The sequence below is a fragment of the Hyposmocoma kahamanoa genome, unplaced genomic scaffold, assembly GCF_003589595.1.
Source record: "Hyposmocoma kahamanoa isolate Upper Pololo Valley unplaced genomic scaffold, ASM358959v1 232, whole genome shotgun sequence".
In the NCBI taxonomy this organism is placed as follows: domain Eukaryota; kingdom Metazoa; phylum Arthropoda; class Insecta; order Lepidoptera; family Cosmopterigidae; genus Hyposmocoma; species Hyposmocoma kahamanoa.
The window spans coordinates 1,547,952-1,559,259 of record NW_020653750.1 but is presented as its reverse complement, the minus strand read 5'-3'; the positions used below and the strand labels follow the sequence as shown (position 1 = coordinate 1,559,259).

General features: G+C 33.9%; 1 protein-coding gene across 1 annotated transcript in view; it reads left to right on the top strand.

Annotated features, from left to right (window-relative positions):
- Positions 1 to 826: 826 nt before the first annotated feature.
- Positions 827 to 11,308, top strand: part of LOC113228403 (GPI inositol-deacylase) — a 45,145-nt gene continuing 34,663 nt past the window's right edge. The window contains exons 1-7 of the mRNA XM_026461690.1: positions 827 to 1,170; positions 1,247 to 1,338; positions 1,591 to 1,721; positions 2,138 to 2,295; positions 3,216 to 3,494; positions 4,220 to 4,390; positions 6,657 to 6,778. Coding sequence (XP_026317475.1) covers positions 1,018 to 1,170; positions 1,247 to 1,338; positions 1,591 to 1,721; positions 2,138 to 2,295; positions 3,216 to 3,494; positions 4,220 to 4,390; positions 6,657 to 6,778 — 1,106 coding nt within the window. The 5' untranslated portion in view covers positions 827 to 1,017. The remainder of the gene's footprint in view (positions 1,171 to 1,246; positions 1,339 to 1,590; positions 1,722 to 2,137; positions 2,296 to 3,215; positions 3,495 to 4,219; positions 4,391 to 6,656; positions 6,779 to 11,308) is intronic.

Below are 11,308 nucleotides of genomic sequence, written 5' to 3'. Positions count from 1 at the left end.
GTTTGGCAGTTAGACGACGTATTGTGCAGCCTATAGCTATCGGCCTAATGCCTCCATCCTTCTTTGAAAGAGCATAAAGAGAAGCTCCGTACAAGTAAGGGCATATTACGGGGTTAAGTGATCCCTTTAACAAGAAATTAACATGGTTTTATATGCATAAGATATTATAGAGTACTAGCACGTAAGATAAAACGTTCTAAATTTGAAATGTTTAAATTATTTTTGAAATATATTCGATCTGAGGGCCACTGCCACTGCGCTCATTACCCAGAGACAAGTCAGATATGCCTGTAATTTTACCAGCACCCTTACCCTTCAAAACCGGACGCAGTTATGCTTACACTACTGCTTGGCGGCAAAAATAGGTAAGATAGCAGTACTTGCCTGGACGAACTCTTTCACAAGGAGCTCTACTGCTACTAAATTGTATTTGATAATTGTTCTTTTATAAAAAGGAACAGATTTAGACAAATTTTTATCTATTCATCTCCTCATTTTTATAAATGTTCACATTTAATTTTTAATTTTTTTCTCATTATAATTCTAATTTTCCTCTGTAAAATATGCACTAAAATGTTTTTTTCATTAATATTATTTAACTATAAGATAAAGTAAGGTAATTCACTCTTATAAAAGGTTATTTGTAAGTTACTATTGAAAGTGTAATAAATTAATAATGTACATACCATAATTACACTGTTTTTTTCCGGGCCTATTGCACCTTAATTTCAGGATCTATCCATTGACCGACAGATTTTGGACATGGTAACACTGGCTGTCAGTGTCACTGTCAGCAGCAAGCAATAGTTCAGTTCAGTCTGGTCCTGGTCTATTAGTAGTTTGTGCTGGTCTGCTACAGTTCAGTACAGTAATGTTATCTTTGAAAATATGGGCGATACAAGTGATTTTGAATTTTATTTGTTATTGAAATTAGTTCATAATTATACCCCTGTTTAGATGCTTAATTAGAACATATCCAAAATTACGTAAATCATTTTAAGTTGAACACACTTCACAATGAAGTTCCTAAAAATAATTGGTTCGAGTGTTTTCCAAATTGTCTCATTTATTTTTGCTCTAAGCTTTCTTCTTGGAGTTTTAAACATTCATTTCACCGATAAAAATAATTATTGCGAGATGACATATATGTACCAATATCCCCAGTATGTTGTAAGTAGCAATTGATGAAGCTTAAAATTCACACTTTCTGTGTCGTGTGTAATTGGACCACTTTTATTTGTTGCAGAGAATATCGGTATCTGAAAATAGTGATTTTCCTCAATATGGCTTGTATGCATATAGTGAAGGGAGATTTACTGAAAGAGCTAGGAAAATGTGGTAAATTCCATTATTGCTTACTTTTTAATAATATATTGAACTGATATGACTCGTATTGTTTTCTAATTTTAGCAGTACGGCATTCCTCTTCTTTATATAGTTTCTTATACATTATTGAACATTTTATACTGCATATTAATTAGGAAATAACTTATCAAAGTTTAGTATTTCTAGGATTCTAATTTTATTAATAAAGTGTCAGATAGATACTTAACTACAAAACAATAGCTTGTATTCCGTTTCTGTTACTAGGTTTGATGGGGTTCCAGTGCTATACCTTCCTGGCAACTCAGGTAGTCATATGCAGGCGAGATCACTAGCTTCAGTGGCCCTTAGGAAGGCATTGAATAGTGAACGAGATTACCACTTTGATTATTTCACAAGTAAGACATAATATGTATTGTTATTAATTTAAAAAAAAGAATCTGTAACAAGGTCATAGTTATACATGTGAAGTAAAAAAAATATTGTGGTTAATGTGACACTCAGATTTAGAATTTCAAAATAAATAAATAAAAGAGCTTATTTACATTCACATGACAATTTAGTCTTAAATATCATTTACTACCATTTTTACGTAAATAATAGATGTAGTTACATCTATTATTTACGTAAAAATGGTAGTCTCAATATAATCTAATTTTATGCCATACCCTTTTGGTGACAATTGTAGTTAAAAATTGTTTTATCATAAATTTTTTTATACAATATTAGTATGAAGAACATTCATTGTCTTGCAATTTAAAAGCAGTATTATAATCGCAACAATATTTTTTTAAAAGGCCAAATTTTTTTCTAGTAAGTTACAATGAAGAGCTATCCGGGCTATATGGGGGTGTACTCCATAGTCAGACAAAATTTACAGCTGCCTGTATTTCAGCAATACTTGATCTTTATAAAAGCAATAGATATACTAAATCTGTTCCTACTTCTGTTATTCTTATTGGACATTCAATGGTGAGTTTTTTATTAAATGTTTTTATTCCTATTTAAACACCAGATACCTAATGAAAAATTCTTATTATGTTGTAAGGAAATAAAATTTCAATGTATAGGAATGTTCTAGTGTTGGTGAAACATGTAAAATTTAAGTGTAAAATAAAAAAATATGCATGTAAAATAAAAATAATCAAATTTAAGGAAATGTAATACTATAAAAATTTTATATTCAAATTATAATTTTTTTTATAATAATAACGCACACACTCAACACAACACCGCACTAAAGAAACCCTGTATCGCGGGCACCATGGACATACATAGACAACCACAAATTACACCCAAACTCATGAGAGAAACAAATGTAGGCCGTATAAATATTTCTCCCGGCTCGGGAATCGAACCTGAGATCCCGGCGTGGCAGTTCATCATGGTAACTTTTCGGCCACAGAGGCAGTTAAATAATACTTATTCCTATATTAATTACTGAAATTAAACAATACACAGTACTTTGTAAAGCAATAAAAAATATATCTAATAAGTCTTACATTATTGTTTACAAAATGAAGACACACATGCTTTTAAATTTCTTTGCTTAAAACTAAGCACTTGTCACTGCCCTTAAGATTTCGTCATAAGGAAACTAAATCTAGTGACATTCTTTATTATACAACATGTATACAACTTATATTATTTGTTCATGTAACATCTTTTGTCTCCACCACAGACATGTGGTCTCCAACCTGAAAAGTCATTATGATATAGTTAATATGTCATCAACCTCATATCTACTCTTTTTTATATATAGGATTTCATAATAGGCCTCCATACACTTAACTAAATACTTATTTTTCTACTACAATATGATTTCATCCTTTACCTTTAGTCAACTAGGCAGCTGTCATTTTATCTAGTGATCTGTTTACACGTTGTTACAGGGAGGTGTAATAGCGAAACGTCTACTAGCATACCCAAGTACAGTCAACACAACGTCAATAGCCATAACACTGGCAACACCCTTAGAAGCACCAGTAGTAAACTTTGACATCACTATGAATGATTATTACATGCTAATGCGTGCTGAGTGGGACTTTTATGTAAATAGAAACAAAGAAGCTGCACCAAATAAAATATTACTCAGCTTTGGCAATGGACCAAGGGACATTCTTATGCCTTCAGGATTGACGTTTTCGAGTGATAGCTCCGTTAGTGCTTTGGTGAGCTTTGGTATATATTTTTTTTAAGAATACAATGTAAAAAAGTAGTATCTATAATTCTGTGTAGCAAAAAAATTATTACACTGATTTGTTGATATATTTCTTATCTATCGCGTCTTTAGTCGGCGTATAAACAAATGTTTTAGAAGAAATTGTTTTGGCTGCAATTTTAACTTTAGCGTGTTTTACGACTGACTCCATAGAATGACACTCAAAATACTTTTTGGAATGTAATTTCGCAAACAAAAAAGTCTTCTTTTTAAAGTAATTACTTCTAAGTTGTTATATTTGATTCAACATAACGCGGAGGTTAAAGCCCTGACGTCAACGTTGACTACAATAATACAGTAGTCTACGTCAGGAGGCGTTAAAATGTACTAAATATAATTACATGCTTTAAGGCCCAGCAAGTATGCCTATATATGAAAAACGTGTTTTTCTAAATACCCTGTGGTCATACAGAATATGTAGCGCTAAATTTGAATGCGTTGTTTTCAGTACAATGTACAGTTAACAGCACATTAAGCTATACACTTTAGGTCGAACATCGCCTCCTGTGTAACGGAACAAGATCCGTCAATGTGTAGTTTAATGTGCTGCCACCTATACACTGGGCGTTTACGTGATGATGGGGATAATATTGTCTGGGTCTGAATCACATATTATGTACACATTATGTACATTTTACGAACTTAGGAGAACTAAAAGCTCTTTTCGGATTTTAGACAACTGCCATCCCAGGAGTATGGGTTTCTCCTGACCACATAAGCATTGTATGGTGCAAACAATTAGTATTAGCAATCAACAGGTATCTCTTTAGCATTATTGATACAACAACCAATCAAATATCAAACAACAAACAGCTATTGATATCCAAAGCGAGGCAATACTTTCAGGTATGTTTTTCATAATATTTATTTTTTTCTGCAAAATTTTTGTACTGATTTTACAATATTTTGATTTCTAATTTATTTGTTGCTACGTACATTTACAGTCAATAATGTAGGTAGTTTTAAACGTAGGCTTCATTGAGCATGTCTAGAAATGGTGCTATTATATAATAGACGGGCGTAATATATAACACTCAAAGGTTTTGCACATTTAAGTATTAAATAAGTACTCTATATATAGGGAGATTTTTGTGTCAATTGAACGTACCTAGTACGCACGGCCATATCCTCAAAAATACCGCCTAAAATTTTTTTTATGATACCAAATGACGTGACGAACAAATCGTACGCCTGGTGATCAACGACACGCCTGTCCAGAAAAGTTGCAGTGCCACTCAGAGCTTTAAATAACAAATGTGTAATTGTATTTATGTGTTATATGTGTTTAACACATCACCGTCATCCTAATATACTCTTTCACATGGAACTCTACTGCTACTAAAATATAGTGCTGGTAAACTTACAGGCTTATCAACTTATGTCTCGGAGTAACGGGCGCAGTGCCTCTCAGATCTTTATGATTTAAAGGTCTGAGTGGCCTGCATCTGTTATGGACACGCGTGTCGCTTACCACCAGGCGCACGCCTTGTTCGTCCCATCACTTGGTATTATAAAAAAAATCAGATTTACTTACTGTATACACAATTGCATAAGGGTCCATTTTTAACAGACTTGAAAAAAAGGAGGAGGTTCTTAAGTCGACTGTATTATTTTTGTATGTATGTATGCTACGCGATAACAATTTTTAAACCGATTTTGACGATTGTTTTTTTTTTGTTGGAAGAGGTAACCCTCGGTAGTGGGAATGAATCCGGTTTCGCGCATTTTCCCGTAACCGATTTCAATAAAACTTGGCAAATAGATGTAATTCCACGAATTTTTGAGGTCGGTTTTTTACTCTGTGCTGAGATTATCAATGTAGTATTTTGAAACTTTGCATGGACTAACTACTACTGTACATGATACTACTACTACTACCCGTTCAAACATTTATCTTTACTTAGCATAAAGAAATGCCTGCGAATTAATATTGAGAAGGGCAAGAATGAAGAGAGTTGTAAAGAAATTTTCAAAGTTTTAAACCTCTAACCGTTATTTGAATTATACATATTGCCTTGCCGAGTTTGTAACGTATATAATTATACTTGATACCAAATCGAAATCACATATCTACGTCACTTCTGAAACTAAGGGTCGTATTCTAGAATACTACTCAATGCTCAAGTCAGGACTTGAGTATGATTCAAAGCACTAAAAATCATATTCAAGTCATTGCCATTAGGGTCGTATTTCCAGTGCTTGTGTTGCCAGTGCAATCCTGACTTGCACGTTGAATAGTGTTCTAGAATACGACCCTAAGATTTGAATTGTTCAGAAATAGTCCGTATTGCAGAAGTGCAAACTAAATCTACTAGGGGTTAAAGTATGAAGTTGGTATTCTACTGTACTGGGCACTTCGAAACGAATTGAAATATTTTAATAGAACTTTTGTGAAAGCCTAGGAACTTTATTATAGCGTAATTTGAAATTTTTATTTGTTTTGGTTAATTTTGCATTCATTTTAAAATGGCACGTGGAGTCTGGTAAAAACCGAAAACTTTTTGAATAGACGTACTAACGTGACACTAATGTACCGCAAATGCTTCGAAACATTAACGACATGTATGAAACGGATGCAAATATCCAAAGCTCGTTTCTACCGCAAAGAAATAAATTGGCTTCCAGCAAGAAGCGCCGGAAAGTGTATTGATGGCAGGGATGCATATTTTGATTTATTAAATTTTATTTTTAGAACATTTTTTGAATGAAAAATGTGAATTATTTTGTACGTAACGGCAATTTCATACTTTAAATCCTATTATAACAGAATTCTTAAAAGTATCAATATAAATAAATATAAATGGTAAATTCGTCATTGTTAAATTCAAGATTCAGCCGTTCAAGAATTTTTAATTTTATGAATGATTTTTGTAATGATATTTCTAATTTGTTTACTGAGTTGCTGATCTTTGCAACGAAACGTGTGAAGTACGTAACTATATTGATGCTAAATAATCCGATTTGTTTTTTTAATAATGTATTGTTTTTCTCATTTGCTCGCAACCTGTCTTAAATGTTATAAAGTTCATGTCGATGTGATATTTTTAGTATCAATTGAAGACTTTAAACTGATTAAATTTACAATTAAGTTCTTAAAAAGATAAAATTTCAGGCAAATCGCTCGATGACCTTGGACCCAGAAATAACTCGGTCGAATATCACCATGATACCAAATGCATTCTGGTACGAAGATAACAGGAGAATGTACCAAATATCAAGACCTGAGATAGACAAGTAAGTGTTGTATTAATATTTTGAATATATGTAATTAATTATAGGTACAAGGGTGTCCCTCGACTATGCGTGTGCGTCACGGAGGGAAATTACTTTTAAGAAACAATGTAGATTAGATTTTGCTCCATGGAGACCTTACTTCAATTTTAAAAGTCAGTAATACAGTATTCAAAGATTTTTAAAAGTTGCAAGCCTCACCTTGTGAAAAAAATACTCTGTGTTTTTCTGTTTGTTTTTAATTTATTTGAGTCAACCAACAGTAGACACAATTAAAACTCATTATTAAATTTTTACTGTAAGTATGGAATCATTGTGTCACCAACACCGTTAACCACTAATTATTATAACAAAACTGAGGAGTAGTGATGCATATCAATTATAAACAACTAATGAAAAAATAATAGTAAAAAAGAAACGTTTACCTACAATTCAAACCATAAAACGTTTGATACAAAAGGAAAAAGAATTACTACATACACATGATGCCGATCGAAAGGGTAAAGGATTAATTTCTTTTAGATAACATAGTATCTTTAAAATAGAGTCATATAATAGAGCATCCCGGGATCCAGCATATAATTAAGAAATGATTAGATGAACAATTCTTAAGAAAGTGTGATCGATTGAATGAAGTAAAATTTAAAAAAGAATTCCAGTTTTGTGGCCACTTATCTTGCACTATCTGAACGTCATTCTCGCATTTACCGTTATTTGATTTCAGCCTATAAATACCGCGACCGCTAGACGGAAATTCGCTACAATTTCTCAAGTCAGATACTGAAATGACGAATTACATCATTTACCTACGATAACCATTTACAAAGCAAAACTGACGTGGCATATCGTTGCACGCTTGGCATTTGTCCAGTAAGAAGTAAATGAATATTTTGAGATATCCCAATTCGAACACAGCGTTTCGTGGTCATGAATTATGCTTTTTTTTAAATAAGTATGTAATATAAATTATTTCGACGGTGCCATATTTTCAAATTTCGACCTTATAATGTGCAGTGACTTTATTGTACTGCAAACATTGACTTACAAATAGTCAATGACTGCAAATGATTGATATATGACATATTACGTTAATACGTAGGGCACTCAATAAGTTTTGAGATGCTCGAAATTTAAAAATGGAACGCACCCATATTATATGTTTTTAAAAAGCAAATTTATTTAAAAATAGATCACCAAAAGCAATTTAGCTAAATTAAAAAAAAATGACATTGTTAGTCATTTTACTACAACGCTTCCCGCGCTTTTTCTTTACAATAATAGATCTTAACCGTGAACATTTGCGTGCTATGATCTTCTATGATTTTAATTGTGGTTTAACTGAACAATTAAGTTTGGAACGTTTGCAGTCAGCATTAGAGGACTCTGCTCCTTCTCGTGCAATAGTTTTTAGGTGGTTTAAGGAATTTAAAAGAGGCAAAACTAACCTTGAAGATGACCTAAGAGGCGGACGCCCGGAAACAGCAGTTACTGCACAAAATGTGTGGACATCTGAAATGTTGGTGCGAGAAGACCCACGAATCACGTACACAAACATTGAGAAGATCCTAGGCATTAATTCGGGAAGCGTCAATACTATCCTGCATCAACATCTTGGAGTGAGGAAGCTTTGTTGTCGAAGGATCCCACGATTGCTCTCCGGTGCTGAAAAACAGGCTCGAGTGGATTGGTGCCGAGAAATGCTTATACATTTCGAAAACGGGACATCGAGACGTGTTTCAGAAATCGTTACTGGTGATGAAACATGGATCTATCAATATGATCCAGAAAGCAAGAAGCAGTCGTCGGTGTGGGTCTTCGCAGAGGGACAATTACCGACAAAGTTGCAAAGACCTCGAAACGTCGCCAAAAAAATGGTAGCTAGTTTTTTTTCTCGGTGCGGACATTTGTCGACGTCAATGTTAGAAAATAGTAGGTCTGTTAATTCAGAATGGTACACCACAGTAGCATTGCCAAAAGTTTTCCAAGCTGTGCGGGAGAGGACACCAAAGACCGGGCTTCGGGGAATCATGCTACATCGCGATAACGCCTCTTCACATACGTCCCTCAGAACAAAGGCGTTTATTGAGGAATCTGGTATAGAAACCTTAAATCACCCGCCGTACAGCCCTGACTTGGCTCCCTGCGATTTCTTTTTGTTCCCAACAGTGAAGGATAAAATCAAAGGAAAATTTTTTTGAGTGTCGAAGAAGCAGTAGCTGCCTACGAAATGGCAATTTCAATGCTGACGGATCAAGACTGGCAAAAGTGTTTTCAGAGTTGGTTTAGACGAATGAAACTTTGTGTAGATAATGATGGAGAGTATTTTGAAAAAAATGTAAAATAAATTATATTAATATGTTTGATATTTTTTCTTTATCTCAAAACTTATTGAGTGACCTACGTATAATAAAGTGCCAGAGACCCACACCAATTGCCTGGTCTCAAACTAAGGAATTCCTTGTGCTATGAGTAACGGAACCATAACCAGAGCAAAGGAATTCACTTTGGGGCATTTTCCAGAACATTCAGAGCCAGTTTATAAAAGTTCAGTTCTCAGATTCGTCCTACCGGGAATCAAACCCGGGACCTCTGCATCCAACGCCCACAGTGCACACCGTTGAGCCATCAACGTTCACAAACTCACGTCAAACGTTTACTACTACGTAATATTGTTGAAAACCCTCCTTTTCAATATCTAACCTAAATACATAGGCCAATCAGTATCAAACAAATCACGACGTCCTATATGTGACGGTTCTTAATTAAGATAAAATACACAACTAGGTAAACATAATCTTTAAAAAAAAATGCATTTATCATTTGTTAGTTGTAGTGTAGTTGACATCGAGTTAGTTTATGACGACCGTATATGTATAGTCACCCTTGCTTTGAAATGGCCCATGCTGTCTTTCGCTATCTACGTAGAGTAGAAAACCAGGCGCTTCGCATTTATGGATTATATCTACAATATAAGGTTGTGGTCGTACGTCTGGTTCACGGGAGATGGAAAGGCGGAATCAATTGTATAATTTCTTTGCACACTCAAAGAGGGTCACAAAATCTTTAAATAGCTTATCGTTCCGCGTGGAAAGTGACAACATTGCCAATGTCGACAATCGGTTCTTCTTTATATTGTCTGTGGTAATTTCTTAAAATCATACACGCGTATTAACGTTCAATGAAAATCAGAAATGTAAATAAATACCGCTCCTTAACACTTATACACATCAAGTGGTGTCGATGTACACCACCGGTATAATTAATAGATATCACATTATCAGTTCTATATTCACTAATCAGTGTAATATATCATGGCGTATTATATTTATAATCTTATATCATCTAAAATAAATATAACGCGTTATCAAGTTACGCCACTAATATCATTATAACCTTAGAATAATAACGCATAGAAACCTAGCCCGCACACGCTAAGTGAGGCAAGTTAGAGGGTTCCAAACGCGTCCCAGGAGCGCGCGGGCTGTTAGTGCTCAAGGTCATATTGCACCGCGAACAGCTCCAAAATTTTTTGCTAAAAATGACGAAATGTGCGGTAAATGGGTGTAAAAATACAACAGACAAACAAAATAGACACTAACATCGCATTCCACAAGTAAGTAATGCGTTTCAACTCATATTTTTATGTAAATATTCACTAAAACAGAAAAATAATTTCGCGGCAACAAGATACGAAAGTGTTGCAAAGTAACGAATTTTTTTTCTCCCCATTTTGCTATTCTGTATCAAAATAATTATATTACGTAAATTTTAGTGGTGCCTGTAATTTCGATTTATTTGCGCATCTTGAACTAATATTTACTTGAATAAACATTAAATGTTTTCGTTAACTCCTGTAAGTGATTGGGACACTTAATTATTTTATAATACTTTTAACGGCTCTGCGTTCATGCTTTATTGAATAATTGTTTATTTTAATTTTATTTGAATTGGAGCACATATTGCAACAAATTTACAGTATATATTTGTTTCTACTATAGTGTTGGCACCACCAGTACAACTTTGATAGCTTATTATATGTCTTTCTTTTCGTAACTCAAGCGAAATATTTTATATTAAAATATTTTATTTTCTTAAAAGGGGAGCATTCTTAAGCGATTTTTTAATCTATTTTAACAGTTATTTTCTTTAATGTTTGCTTATGGCATTTTCGGTTTTAGGTTTCGAATATGGCACTTATTTCTAAATCGAAGATGGTGGGCGCGATTTTTCGAATAATGGCAAGCTGGGTATCGTTTTCGAGATGTTTGGGAATGTTCAATACAAATATGGCACTCATTTCTAAATCCAAGATGGCAAACACGACAGTTCAAACAAAAGCAATATTCGTAATGAGCACCCCCAAATACCTCGAAAACGATACCCAACTTGCCATTATTTGAAAAATCGTGCCCGCCATCTTGGATTTACAAATAGTGCCTTATTCACATTGAGCATCCCCAAATACCTCGAAAATGATACCCACATAGCATTTTTTTGAAAAAATCGTGCCCGCCATCTTGGATTTAGAAATGA